Source organism: Amphiura filiformis, chromosome 16 (assembly GCF_039555335.1).
Source record: "Amphiura filiformis chromosome 16, Afil_fr2py, whole genome shotgun sequence".
Lineage (NCBI taxonomy): Eukaryota > Metazoa > Echinodermata > Ophiuroidea > Amphilepidida > Amphiuridae > Amphiura > Amphiura filiformis.
Window position 1 is genome coordinate 54604245 of NC_092643.1, and position 15960 is coordinate 54620204.

The 15960-nt window shown below is 35.0% G+C and overlaps 2 protein-coding genes across 5 annotated transcripts in view; one reads left to right on the forward strand and one right to left on the reverse strand.

The window, feature by feature from the left end:
• Window positions 1-891, reverse strand: part of LOC140136206 (uncharacterized) — a 40814-nt gene extending 39923 nt beyond the window's left edge. For all 3 annotated transcript variants that reach the window (XM_072157924.1, XM_072157925.1, XM_072157923.1), the window contains exon 1: window positions 635-891. In XM_072157924.1, the coding sequence (XP_072014025.1) occupies window positions 635-891 (257 nt within the window). The remainder of the gene's footprint in view (window positions 1-634) is intronic.
• A 68-nt stretch (window positions 892-959) lies between these two features.
• LOC140136207 (uncharacterized) lies at window positions 960-14052 on the forward strand. 2 transcript variants are annotated; one of them, XM_072157926.1, is made up of 6 exons: window positions 960-1089; window positions 2036-2250; window positions 3045-3125; window positions 8727-8849; window positions 12492-12550; window positions 13574-14052. In XM_072157926.1, exons 2-6 carry the CDS (start codon window positions 2082-2084, stop codon window positions 13655-13657), a joined length of 516 nt encoding a protein of 171 aa, XP_072014027.1. In that variant the 5' UTR covers window positions 960-1089; window positions 2036-2081; the 3' UTR covers window positions 13658-14052. The 2 variants fall into 2 exon arrangements, with proteins under 2 accessions (XP_072014027.1, XP_072014028.1); XM_072157927.1 differs by lacking the exon at window positions 960-1089 and adding an exon at window positions 1476-1596.
• The last annotated feature ends 1908 nt before the right edge of the window (window positions 14053-15960 follow it).

Sequence of the window (15960 nt, forward strand, 5' to 3'; positions counted from 1 at the left end):
TTGTGCTGAAATACGCGCGAAAACTTGACTTTCATCGCTTGGATGGGCCGCAACATCGATGCTGAATCGGTCAATTCGGCGCCCCGGCTAAGGTGGCGCCCTGGGCACGTGCCCGCCTCCCCCGTCGTTTCGCCACTGGGTTTGGATGTGCCAAAGGGGGAGAGAGGTTCAGTGTCTAGTCATCAACCAGCCACACTTGGCTACAGACGAACTGACATTAATAACATTTTGACAACATTTTGTTACTATCTTTTATATTCATTGTCCGATTAATTTCTTCAATTGCCCTTTCTGTTTAAATTATTATATGGTTCAACACATAGTCATGGGCAGATATTTTCAACTGGAGGACGTGACTCGAACACGGTGGCGGATTATCATTACTAAGCAGGGAACTAAAGTAGTTCTCCCACTACTTCACTCTTGAATGTGTAGAGTTAACTGCCGTCTTCACGATATTTGATTCTGTTTACTTTTCCCAGCGGATGTTTCCCCATCAGTTTGAGACTTAGTCTCCTGTTTCACATACTCGTAGTCTTAATTTCAACAAGGTGCACATCGATCATTTCATTAAAGGTATAGGACTAATAGATTACACAACGAAGCAATGATAAACTTAAGGATTCGTACTTACAGTTTTGCAGTATTTGGAGGAATTTTCGTCGGTAGATCTTTTAGTTGCCGAAAAGAACAATCAACAAACTCATATTCTGCAAATGAGGTGCAATTGCACACGCTACATGTTGTCTTATTGTTGATATCATCACCATTAATCGTCTGTGCTGCTATACAAATGAAAATCGTGAGCATCGGCAACAAAAACATGATTTTCGCGCAATAGAACATATTTATAACCATTCTTGTCGAGTCACATAACCAAACTGAACTCATTGTCAAATTAAACAAGAGTCACGTATTATTCAACGCACGGTGCTGCATTGTTCCAGCAACCTAAAAATAAACCGTGCGTTGGTTTTGGATTTCCCGGATCATTATTGACCAAATTGTTATATTGAAGCTTACAGAACCATAGAAACTACATTCTCGTGCTGTCGTCTGATGTTTCCTCGTCCTGTCTTCTGAACATAGGTAAGTGTATTCCGCTTCCCCTCTAATGATTTGTTTTTCATTTCACCTATTATTGGATTATATATTCTTTTTGTTTATATTTTTACGCCATGCGGTATAATACGGTATAAAGATTGTTTCAACTAGACATGCTAGAATTGTCCCATATTTGAAAGAAACTATTTTTAATTGCAATATTTCAAAACCACGAACTCAAACTGGATGCTATGCCATGACGAAATTTGGGTACGAGTATACAATAGATTACTTCATTAGCAGTTTACACCCTCTGTAAAAACATGTTCGAATTGCACAATTTAACAGCTGGAGGCGTTCCATATACATTTACAAACAGGTCAGGGAAAGGTTTAGAAGATTTTGGAATTTCAACTCGAATCATGGAAATTGTGCGATAAGGCCGATAATGTATTAAGTGTTGTTTGGCATGAAACTTTGCTTTGAACAACAGCTTGGCAGAACTTTAGGCCTAACAATCAGTACATTCAGACAGATACAATTTGAACTGGGGTGAATATTGCTTGGATTGAGTAATTAGTATTTTTCATAATGAAATGTGTTTGCTACTAAAAATAAACAGTAAACATTGTGAATAATATTTTTGGATAAAATATCATACCTTTAAGGCGCGTGGGATGGCAGGAGCTATATTTTGTTTTGCAATTAGAGCCATTAAGCTCAAATAAATGCATTGTAAATGTACTTCTATTAGTATATTAATACTAACCATTCGTCAAAGGCAGAAAAGACAAGTTAGACGGTTAACATGAGGAATTTGTAGGAGTTAATGTTTGGTTGGTTTGTTGAGCATGAAGGAATGATCGATGTCAGTTTCAGTTCATCCGAGGTCAACTGTGTATAAATTGTCGAAATAAAATGAACAACCACGTGCTCAAATATATCGGTTTTAAGAACATACTCGTGTAAATTTAAGTGTTTATCTTTGCAGGCTTAATTCACAAGATTCTATTCGATGAAAGCCAAATCTGTGGAAGATGAAATATTTCACAATAACACATGTGTCATGGGTGTTTGTCATGATTCTTGACTACCATATCTGTACCTCTGCTAAATCGCGTTGGTTTAAACAACTTTCTCGAAAGGAAATTTCAACAACATCTCATTGGATACCCCAATCGGACTGGTTTCAAATGAAAAATTGTGGTGAGTGAGTAAAAGATTTATATAATAATAATAATAATAATAATAATAATAATAATAATAATAATAATAATAATAATAATAATAATAATAATAATACTACTACTACTACTACTACTACTACTACTACTACTACTACTACTACTACTACTACTACTACTACTACTAATAATAATAATAATAATAATAATAATAATAATGATAATAATAATAATAAAAATAATAAAAATGATGATAATAATAACAATACTACTACTACTACTACTACTACTACTACTACTACTACTACTACTACTACTACTACTACTACTACTACTACTACTACTACTACTACTACTACTACTACTACTACTACTACTACTAATAATAATAATAATAATAATAATAATAATGATGATAATAATAATGATAATAATAATAATAATAATAATAATAATAATAATAATAATAATAATAATAATAATAATAATAATAATAATAATAATAATAATAATAGTGATATTAATACTACTACTAATAATAATAATACTACCACCGGTATGGTGGCCCAGTGGTTAGAGCGTCCGCCTCACGATCGGGATTGAAAGAATGGAGTAGGGTTATGAAACGGAGATAGGCGCAGCCCAATGGGCCGAAAGGCTTGGGAAGGATTTAACTTTGACTTTTAACTACTACTAATAAAAACGACATCAACAACAATAATAATAATAATAATAATAATAATAATAATAGTAGTAGTAGTAGTACAATTCATCCATGAGTAGAATCGTAAATTCACCCTCTTTTTATTTTTACAGGACCTCCGTTCAGCTTTTCTGTAACTCCATGGCCTATTCAGCTTAACGGCGAAACACGGCTTGAACTCAATTTCACAGCAGGTATGTTATTGTCAGTTTTGTTCTTCTTTTTGTTTGGGGGGGGGGCGGGGATAAGAAAATAATTGTAACAAACCAGACAAATGGGGCCAAATATTATGGTCCAGTGAAAAGCACTCAATGAGCTTGAGTTATTTAAAGCATATTCTTAAACACTTGAGAATGTTCATGCAATCTTTTACTTAAAATAATGATGTCGCCCGTGTTATATGAGACGATAGAGGCTAAAAACAATACCTTTATTCTCTAAGTGATCACCTTGATTATGGCTCATGAAAGTGTACGCGCACTTGTCCTGATAAAATAACATGGAGAAAGAATTGCGGGTGCAATTTTGCCCCTCTCTTCCCAAAGAATATGTCCCTGTTAAAGCATATACGGTACAAAGAAAGGTAGTATTTGTTAAGGGTGGTCTTTACCCTGGAATTATGAAAACTTCTGGAACTGCTACATTATAGGTTTAAAGTACATGAAAGTAAATATATTTAGAAAAGCAAAGACTTGATGAATTCATCTTTGAGTTCTCATTTTGGAGAAAATCACAAAAATCAATTTTTAGCCCAATTTTTTTATTAATTTTAAAAAACTAGATCAATTATCTAGGACCTATTTTTTAAAATTTTAACCAACTTTGAGAAATTTGTACCAAAAATGGTTGAAAAATGCTCAGTTAAAAAAACATAAGAAAGCTTGATTTTCGCCCAAATTTGGTCAAAATACAAAAATGAAATTAAAAAAAAACGCGTCCTTGGTATTTATATCTGGTTTTTGAAAATTAACTTTAAACTAGACATAGCTGTAGTCTAAGACCACAAACACAGCCGTGTTGTGACCCCTTAATGACCTTTGACGCCAAAATATATGAAACCCCATAGACATTGGCTAATGTCAATGCATGTGTGCACGGTGGCATCACTTTGCTATATCATTCGTGGCAGAAGGGGCATTTTGAAGGTTTTTCGTCTCAGACCGGAAGTGACCCCTTAATGACCGGAAGTGACCCCTTAATGACTCTTAATTACTCCAAATAAAAAATACCACGTAAACACTGAGTTACATCTATTCATTTGGGCATGTACCGTCACTGTGTTATGTTTTCTTTAGCTAATAAATCTTTTTAAAGTTATTTCGTTTTATACCGGAAATGACCCCTTAATGACCTTTGACCCCAAATCTGAGTACACCTCATAGAGACTGGGTAATAACAATGCATGTGTGCAAGTGGCGTCACTGTCCTACGTAATTTGTGGAAGAAGAAGACTAACGTCACGGCTGTGTAAAAAGGTTACTATTGCTTTTTGGCCCTACGGGGCTCTTATATTGGGATCACACTTGAAGTGTTTAGTCATCGTATGGAAGCCACCGGCCTCATTTCCCTCATTCGTCAGGCCCTGCCCTTTATTGGGGGCTAATTTATAGTTTAAGCTTGTTTGCTATTGTTTTGGAGCAACAGTTGTTTCTTTGAAACAATATTGTCTTTGAACATTATTGTCTTTGAGTTAAAGCCATTGTCGTCTGATTCTGCGTCTCGGAAACGACAATTAGTTGAATTCCAGATTTCAAACCTAATACCTATAGTATAAAATCTTCCGCTCTTCTCCAGTCTGCCTCTGTGGCTCATTTGGCTAGAGTGTCGTGTTAGTAAATATGAAGATCGCCGGTTCGAATACGAACAGATGCACTGGTTTTTTGTCAACGTTTATGTGCGTTGGCTGCTCTGGGTGAAGATTGAAATTTGTTCAGAATCAGACTCTGTACGAATGAAAAATAATGGTGTTAAACTTCGAAATTAATGTACAGCAAAGCTCGTGTTGTTTTGCCAAACGGCATAATAATGACTTCTTAAACCCTTCGACACCTTCTCTATACCTTCTCCAAACCGGGTTAACAGTAATGCAAATATACCATATTTTCAATATAATTCACTTATCACTATCAGAGCATAACTTATTCTGCAAAAAATCAATATTAAATAAAATATGTCACTATGTTAAAAGGACTAATGTCAATTTCGCCGTTCAAATGACAAATACATCGCGCAAATACGTCACTATGTGAAACAGTTGCGCAAATACGTCAGTATGTGAAAAGCACAAAACAGCAATTTTGCCGTGCAATGACAGAGTCGCGCAAATACGTAGCTCAAATACATCAGTATGTGAAACGACAAATTCTTCAAATTGCAGATACGATATACTGGGCTTGCGCAGTATATGGTCGAATCAACGAAAAGTGTACACGGCATGTTCAGGGCCATAACTTAAAAGTATTAATCAATTGGCATTCATTCATTTTGTATTGTGTTTATTCGCCTTGATCATACGCTTCGCGCCATATATAATAAGACCCCTTCTGTGAAAAACTTAGACACAGAGACCCCAAAACATGCTATTTTTACCCATTTTTTCAAAAGTATTTTTAAAAACGTCTAAATCAGTTATGAAAAGAAGTCATTGGATTGAATCTAAATTGATTTCCTGAAAGGCGTGTATTCAAAGATTGCCTGTTCCATTTTTCACATCTTTGTACATAATTATGAATTTTTTGTGATCATTTTTTGAGTGGTATTTTTTACATTACCTACGAATACAATTTTTCATAGCACTAGATATATCTTTAAAATGGAAATCACTAATAAATGCGCAATTGATACAAGCTTTGATATGTCCAATACTGAAATGCATTGCATTCAGGCATCTTTATTATTGTGTTTAGCTGCCAGAAATTCTAAATGGCACAAAGGTAGGTTTGGTAAAAAATATGCATTACCTCCGAATACATGTTAAAAGCTGTGTCATTTCCACAAAGTGAGAGAATAGTAAACAATAGTTAAGCAATAGGTGCAGGGTAATACACTCTTTATTTCTACCAAGTTTCAATAGCCTGCGTTTAAACATTTCTGAGATGTCAACAATAAAAGCAAGTATTCGTAGGTAAATTTCGGTAACCGAATGTTACGTACGAATACAATTTGACATCATGACAGTATTGTGAAACACCGCCATTCATGCCAATGCCCATATTGGTACATAACGAAGGCCTGTATGTTTGCTATCAAATCATATGTCAATGAAAGTTGCGAATTCACATACATGCCCACTATGCAAAACTGAATACGGCTTAATTGTTGAAAAATATGTACTGAAATAGACGACGGTCTGCTCATTTGAAAGAAAAATCAGATTCAAAGAAGATTAGAAGGGGATAAATACTTGGATTTGTCAACTGTCATGTGTGCTTCATTTTAAATGTTTACCGACCTTCTGGTGTCTGAGTAATTTGTGTCCAAATTGATTTATTCGAAGGTAACTTTTGACGTTTTCGCTAAGGTTACCTACGAAAACCATGGAAAAAAACGACTGTTCTCATTGTCTCATGATCTAGACAACATAATGATGGACCCTGGTATAAAGCTAATTGTAGTTGCCCTCAAACGAAAGGCCACAAGACGTAACTGACTCCACGATGGACTTCACAAGTCTGCAATAACGGTTTTAAGCGAGTTGTGTGCAATTAAGCAAATTAAAGTCACTTTAGTGCCTTTGTTTCTTACTTCAATACTCTTTCAACCGCTGTGAACCGACATTATTAATACATGATAGGGTCTAAAGTATCAATAAACGCACATAAAGAAAATGATACATTCAAAGTGCTTTATAAAATGAAGTTTTGATTGGGATATCCACCAAAAGTCTAATTCTTACCTACAAATACTGAAATGTTACTTACGAATACAGCATAATACATGACATGTGTAATGAAGTGTCGCTACCAATGGAAATTAATTGTCAAAAACTTTAAGCGGTACCCCAGGACACTATTATTACCCATATACGGATTCATTCAACAATTATTTATTATGTAAAATTGCTGATTAACTACTTGTATATCAAAATGAAGTGGTCAAAATCTTGCTAAAAGCATCAACAAATTTTTGATCTAATCTAATAGCATTTATTCATTTGGACGTACCATCTGAAAGAGATCTAAAACTACCATTTTATTAATTCATTACCATAATAGCAAACTTTAAACCTCTAAACTCAATATAGATATTGTTAAATCGCTCATGTTACCTACGAATACCCGGGTTTGTTCACCTTTTCATTGTATAAAGCGTTAGGTGTATGCTTATAATTCCTAATATTCTTGAAAACATATATCCTACTCGTTCTTATACAATGTGTAAATTGATTCATACTCATTTGATAAATAAAATACAGAAACTGACCTAAACTTCATTTTCAAAAATAAACTAGCATAAATTGACTAAGATCATATTGATCGTTATAAAAATAAAAACAAATATTTTCTGGTTGAGCTAGCATTTTCCTGACACCCTGTGGTCTACATTACACGAAAAAAGCGTTAATGGGAATATTCCATTTGTTTTAGGTTGATTAGTATTGCGATAGTTAAAGCATCCTAGTGGTATTCGTAGGTAACATTGGGTTTTGATATCACATTTACTATCACACGTCCTGGATTTATTTTTCAAGATTAGTAATGGCACTTTTGGTTCCTATAAGGCCAATATGTCATCAATCAATGGGCAAAAGGAAAAAATTGTGGAGACATTTTTATTTCGGACTTTTATTTTTGGCCCGTGGACACTTTTGGTTGGATTCGACCATATGTGATCGGCATAATTATACGTCGTTATGTGATGCAGACATTTCAAGGTTTTGTAAATACGACATAATTAAATTAATTAATATCTGACTAATTAAGCCACTTTGATGCATGGTTTTTGGTGAATATATAGAGTAGAACATAACAAACTAATATACCAATTTTCTCAAAAAAGTTCATAATATCGAATACGTCAGTATGTGATAAGGCTGACAATGTAGTGACACTGTAAGCATACCAGTAATCGCTTACTAAATTGTAATCACTGACATGTACGAGGTTGCCTATAATTCGAGACCGAATTAAAAAGACTATAGTTTGTGTATGACGTCCTGTCAACCAGACCAATAATGCCGCACTGCGAAGGTCAGCAACCAATCACACTGCACCTTTGCACTGACGTCAGACGGAAATTAGTCTTTTCAATTCGGTTTTAGATTATAATGTATTTCATTGACCGAATATGAGTAGGAAATAATGTAGCCCTCCTGATGAAGATGTGTGTTATACTCATCGAAATATTGAGGTAACTATCTCAATATATTTTGTGTTGAATGACAGTTTAAATCTACTTTGCTAGGAAATAATGAATACGGTCATACCACATGAAATTGATGCCATCATGTAAAATTGTAACCGATACCACAATAATACGACGTGGCCATCTACAATATGGATATAATTATGAAACGAAAATTCGGGCACGGGGTATGTAGGGGGATGGGTGTGTGTGTGGTGTGTGGTTGGGGAGTGTTGGTGTGGCTCGTGATGGATATGAGTTGGGTGTGGGTGTGTGGAGTATGGAGTGTCAGTATTAAGGTATAAAGATCCACAAGTCCAAAATGTGTAAGTCCAAAAATTAAGTTTTATTTAAATTGAATTTTAAATGTTGCAACGAGGTTGTTTTAGCTGTGGGCTACAGATGCAATAAAAATGAAATTTTCCTAAATATATTTTTGTTTTTGTCATTAGCACACACCCTTATTGCCGGAGATCTAGTAGTAAACCTTAATCAGTGGCCATACAACTTTGTACTCGACTTCTGTGACTACACGTTGGATAGAAAAGTGCCATGGTGCCCCATTAAGAAAGGAGGTAAATAAACATTCATGCGGTGACCATTAGTACGTGTGTTGACATTACTACTACTACTACTACTACTACTACTACTACTACTACTACTACTACTACTACTACTACTACTACTACTACTGCTACTATATGGTCATTTTCACAGTAAAGGGTGTAACTTTTGATTTTTAGGGTCAAAATTTCAAACCACTTAAATATGTTTCTGTTTACTGAAATCATGCATAGAAGCAACTTAAATTCCAGTAAAATAATGTTTCAAGGCTTAAACCTTTTGATTTCTAATAAAAAATTTGACATTTCCATAACATTTTGGTTAAAATCTAAGAAAAATGTATTTTACATAAGCTCAGAAAATTATGACATGAAAGCTCGGAATACATGTGAAATCCCATTCCAAAGTAAGTCAACAGATATAAGTTACATTTTATACCATGTTTTGCTATGTTTATAATTGCAGTTTTGAAAAATTTTTACATAAAGTGTCATTTACAATGGAAATTTCCCAACCTTAAACATATTTTTTAAGTTTTAATTAGGTTCCTAAAATAATTTGAATGTCTAACTTCATGTACAAATACTACTTGATAAAAGGAACCTCCCAGCCAAGTTTCACAGAAATTGGAGTTATTTTTAGAATTGGCAATTCAAGCGATTTGTGTTTCGGAGGCTTCAGTTAACAACACAGGTGATCATAAAAGTAAAATATTTGGCTAACTACTGCAAGTTGACATGAAAAAATAAGTAAAAAATATCACAATTACCAATTTTCATGCTTTGCTTCTAAGTATTGAATTTCAGTTGTGACAAAAATTAAATTATCACAGCAAGTCATTTTTTTTGTTTCGGAGGCTTCATGTTAACAATGGTTAAACATTGCAGAAGTAGTTTTTTTGAAAACAACACTGTTGGGATCATCTAAGCTGTTATTTTCTTGTGTGTATTGAATCAATGATTCTATGCGGCAGATATTGTAGATTTATAACATGTTAACTTTTTTGCCCATTTGTTAAGTATGGTGTTTTTTGCATGTGAAGCCTCCGAAACAGGCTTTTTGGGTATCAGTATATTTTCAAACATTAACCATAATATCAATTTTTTTTAAATTTATGACATTCTGCACATATCAAGTAACAATTACAATGCAGATATCAGTATGAAACACCAATTTAGATATGCATAGATGATAATTAATCTTATTGTTGTTTCGGAGGCTTCATTTGTTTCGGAGGCTTCAATTGTTAACGGAAAGTTTGTATTGGGTCCCATTTTCAAACGGTGATATATATCTCCACGATTTAAAAACAGGTGACTTGAGGATCTACTTTGCTACATTTTGATAAATACAGGGTGTCCCAAAAGTCTCGATACCTTTTTAAACCTTTGTATCTTTAAGAAGAAATGGTATACAAAAAATTTGAAAACATATTTGGAAAGAAGACACTTGGGCAATTGTTTTGGTACCAAACTTGCCCCCTTTTTCGTGCCTCCTACTTAAAAATAATGTTAGATGAATGTATAGGCACATAACGCGTAGTACCATACAGCAGTCATTCCTTTTCTGAACATTCGCAGATCTTCTTGGGCTTGCCGATACAGCACGTCTTACTTTATCAATGTTTCGTGTATCGCCGCGTGTTCCTACGTCCATAGCGCACTGAATCACGTACTGATCCTGTCTTAAAGAATTTGTTGACAATGTTTTTATGTAGCATTTTGATGGTGCTCGAGCATGTCCAGTGAGTTGATAATGTTCGTTGAACTTCTTTTGAGTAAGTTTGACCGATTTCGTTTCGGCATAAAACCAAAGAATGTGAATTTGTTGTTGAATATTGTAAGTCATGTTGATACAACGCCATTTATCACTTATACGTGCATACAAAATGTCAGCACTGTGCAAAAACAAATCGCTTGAATGCGCTTGAATGGAATGGGGGGGGTAGCAGAGCAAAACAATGGTTTCAACAGGACGGTGCGACTCCACACCCCGCAAAAGTGACTCTCCAATGGCTTGAAAATCGTTTCCATGAAAAATAATGTTCCTCAAAACTGATCAAACTTGGCCACCTCATTCTCCGGATTTAAGTCAACCTGATTTTTTCTGTGGGGTTATCTCAAAGACCGAGTGTATAGCACAAAACCTCGCAGCATACCCGACTTGAAGGAAAACATAAAGAGTGAGATAAGAAAACTTGAAAGAGCCACTTGCAGAAGCGTCATTCAGTACTTCACTGTCAGAGTACGCGAGTGTGCGAATTATATGATGGACATCTTGAACATATTCCGAATAGACTACTTGCAAAACAAACAAAAAGTCCAAACTACGGAAGAACAAAATAATAAAAAAGTTGTTGGGAATAGTGTTTCAATTTGACAATGTTCCTGGTGATTTGTTCCCATTAACCATTTTTGCATATGCGCTATATTCATGCATAATGTCTTCTGACTTAGCATGAAAAGGGGAGTTTCAATGTGACAATTCAGTAATGATATGGGTATCAACTCAATCAAAACATTATAAAATCCTTGAGATAAGGAAAATTACTTTACCAAGACACTTCGTTAGGATTGTGAGCAAATGCAGAAGAGGGTGTTAATTTGACAATTCGTTTACATTTAATCAAGTGTTTTTGTTTCTCCGGTTGAAAGAACGATTTTCCAATATGATAAACATTTGCTCGTATCTTCATACTACAACATGCAAATATTAGCAAGTTTGGTACCAAAAAATTGCCCAAATGTCCTCTTTCTAAATATGTTTTCATATTTTCTGTATACTATTTCTTCTTAAAGATACAATGGTTTAAAAAGGTATCGAGACTTTTGGGACACCCTGTAGATTGGATGAGCTCTTTTATTTATATTTGCCCAAGCTTGCTGAACAGTTTGTTTCGGAGGCTTCAAAAAAGTTAACGGAAAAAGGGCTCTTTGAAGTCAAGATTTTATAAAAATCTTAAAAGCTTGCAAATCAACTAATTTTTGTTACCCATTTCAAGTTAAGATATCAACTGTTATGAATCAAGAAGAAGTGAAGAAATAACCAAGAATTATGAACCAAAGCTATACCCACAAAGTTTGTTAACAATTGTTAACGGAAAATGAAGCCTCGAAACGACAAATATCGAAGTCCGGTTCTCAAAAATACAGGGCTGTTCACAATTAAATCTAATGTGGCAGTGTTTACTGAACATATGACCATACTTTCAGGATAAGAAAAAATATCCATGAACTAACTGAAGAAAACACAGGGTTTTACAAAAATGTTACTGTTTTTTATAGTTTTTCAAAATGGCAATATTGAGTACATTTAAGCCTGCTAAAACTGAACGCAGTAATTCCCAAAGATGATTATGCTACCCAAGGTAGCTGCTAACTAGATGACTTATGTGACCAAAAATCATGGAATTCTGTGTCTTTATTAGAACACTACAGATCAAAATGTTAAAAATCCAAAGTTACACCCTTTACCATGAAAATGACCATATACTACTAATTATTGTTATTATTATTATTATTATTATTATTATTATTATTATTATTATTATTATTATTATTATTATTATTTTTATTTTTATTATTATTATTATTATTATTATTATTATTATTATTATTATTATTATTATTATTATTATTTCTCATTGTTTATAGAAACGTATTCGTTCTATGCGAAGGATACTGTGTCGTCAATTGCCGTATTTCCCTACAAGGTGAGAAGAGTTACATCTGTTTGCATTTAAATCGTCGACGGCCATAACGCATACTAGCTAGATTCGATAACATAGATTTACAACGCCTTATTGCCTGTATCAACAATATAAAAATACTAAAATAATCAAGCACAGCCGATAGTCTATATTAGTGGACTGATTTGTCTGCATGGGTTAAAGCCTTAATGTACGATCTTTTTAAATTTTTAGATTTTTCTTTTTTTCTTCCAAAATGATAATATTTAATCATTATGAAAGTTCCCAATACATTTGCACGTGAAAAACATTGGGAATTTGCAAAGAAACAACATCATAAACTTCACCTCTATCACTCGAAACATCTCGCACTAGGACAGCGAGTGCGGCCTCAGAGTTAGTCTCCTACGCGGCCAATTTGTAACCAAACTAGTTTTGTAGGAGACTACGGTTTGCGATCGTGGCCGACATAAAATCATAATCTAAAACATTATGATTTTATGTCGGACCAACAGAAAATCGTCCCGTTTTACTACAAATAGGGCGAATTTGACAGTTTGCTCATAGATTTAAGTTAAAACATGTGTAAGTATTACAAATATGCCAAAAAAATCGGGTTTGAAAAAAATAAAGGTAAATTCTGGAAAAAAATTTTGAAGAAAAAAAGACTATAGTGAAACTCAATTTTCCTGAAATAAGGCTTTAAGTGAGGACGTGATGGAAGTTTACTATTTTGAATGAGCAATCTGTGGGTGGAATATAGAGATGGTTGAACTCGGGCCCGGGGAACTCGGGACCTCTGACTTCAGTTGGAAGTGTTTGTATTGACCGTCTATGGCGGGAGAAAGAAAATCTAGTTGAAATATCATATCTGTACTTTAATTAGCATTGCGCTGGATCTTATACTTCTCTTATAGTTTTTGACAATGTGCTTATAATTATCATAATTATAAACAATAATAATAATAGTATTTTCTTAATTATTGTTATTAATGTAATTATTATTGTTAGCATCCTTCCTTTTTCTATTTTTCCTTTCCTTTACAGGGTCATTTTGTAGGAAACGCTACGGTTTCTAATAGCAACGACGACGTGCTTCTTTGTTTCTCGCTGGATGTAAAATTACCATAGGCCTATGTACAAGGTGGTTAACAAAGAATCCCACTTTTGACAATTTGACCTACATAACGGAAATATTTCAAAATTTAATTTACTTGTCAATATAATATATACCATTAAGCAAAAGTGGTGGGAAAATCTTAGACATAGTCGGAAGATTATTTTGCTCATTTGAATGAAAATGACGGAAAAAAATATTCAGACACTTTTTGAGAGCATTTTAGAGCGATAAACACCCTCTCTCGCATGCTGAATGACCGCACCATTTCACTATGGAACACATGATTATACTGATGCATGCTTGAATATTCAGTGGCACAATGGCAACAATTTACAAGGGGCAAAATTAGAAAGTCGTCTCGCTGAACCAGTGGCGTAGTCAAGGGTGGCAAGGGAGTGTGGAGGTAGAAGGGAGGGGGTTCAAGCTGCCCTGCTTTGAGAAGTCTTTGCCCCCCCGTGATTTTTAGCTAATTTTGGAAAATTTTCGTCAAATTTTTCCCCTTGAAATTTGCCTTGCCCCCCCCTTTGCCCTACCCCTTAATTTACTTTTCTATTTGAATTAAGTTTGTTATTGCTGTCAAAAGTGGGTTTGGTGTTTGTTTGTTTTAAAGAGGAAGTCCCGTCAGAGCAGTTCCTCTGGGGTTAACCAAACCTGCCTGTTATCAATTTAATTCGTAACAAGATTACCTCTAAATTTGACAGGTGCTACTGGATGCAATAAACATTAAAACATCAATTGTCGCTGATTAATTTGATAATTAGGCAGGCTTGGTTCACCCAGAAGAAATGCTCTGGCGGGCGTCCCCTTTAACCACCCTGTATGTAGGGGTGGTACAATAATTATGTGCCCTGGGTAGAGTAATATGGTGGGAGGGTCTTTGTAAATACATCGTTGGCAAGGCAGGTGCAGGTGGCGCAAGCAATTTTGAAGTGTGAGGCATATTTTAACATCTATGATAACGCAATAAAACAACTTTAATAATGTTATATGAATGGTATGGAAACGATAAATACACTGTTCAAAACAAGTAGTATGATTTAAAACCAAAAGGGTTTGAGCAAATCAATATTATGAAACTCGCTGAATGCAGCATTTTATACTGCGAATTTTGACACCTCTGCGATCTCGTTGAGAAAATTTCAATGGTAGATGGCCGGATTTCAAAGGTTGCAGCAGCCCTATACAAAAGTGCAAACCCAATAAACACGCTGTAAATTCATAACAGAAACATTATCTTCACTCAACCTGTTCATTTCAATATTATTATCTATGCCCGTGCAACGGGGCATAGATATTGTATTCGTTCTGTTTAGTCTTCTTCTTTTTATCTATGCCCGTGCAACGGGGCATAGATATTGTATTCGTTGTGTTTAGTCTTCAGGTTCTCCTCCTTCTCAAGACCAGTCCTTTGCATTCCTCTAGCTCAAGAACTAAAGTAGCCTCGGGGCCCATACTTGGTATAATGATGGCCCATGACCCCTAAAAATTTCCCAGGGTAGTCCCGACCCCAGAGGTCAAAGGTCATGTGCTACAGGGGGCAATATGTTTAAAATTTGAAACATCTCTAGCTCAAGAACTAAAGCGCCCTCAGGGTTCATAATTAGTATAGTGATGGCCCATGACCCCTAAAAGTATTCTATGGTAGCCACGACCCCAAAAGTCAAAGTTCATAGGCTACAGGGAGCAATATGTGTAAACTTTTAAAATAGCTTTAGCTCAAGAACTGTAGCGCCCTCAGGGTTCATACTTGGTACAATGATGACCCATGACCCATAAATATTTCCTGCAGTAACATCGACCCCAGTGGCTAAAGGTCATGGGCTACAGGGAGCAATATTGTGTAAAATTTCAAACAGCTCTAGCTCACGAACTACGGCGCCGGCCCTCAGGGTCTATATTTAATACAATGATGGTCCATGTCCTTAGATGTATTCTATGGTAGCAGCAACCCCACAGGTCAAAGTTCGAAGGTTCTAAAAAGCAAAATAGGTACGACCGGGGGTACGACCTATTAACACAGTGTAGCGCTTTAGGTAGCATTTTGTTCGCTACCTGTATTTGCAATTTTATTTTTATGACTCTTGCAATTTGCTGACAATCCTATGCTTTTGCCAACAACATTCTTTCTACCGACAAAATTAACAATTGGTGGGTGTCTCATTCCCATACCCCCCTATAGTGATGGCCCTGACCATATCCCCTAGAAAGAATAAAGATGGTAGGTCAAAAAATAATCTTTATGGGCATCATGGGTGTGATATAGACACAGAATGTGTCAATCTGGACCTGTAGCACACCATGAATAAATTAAAGT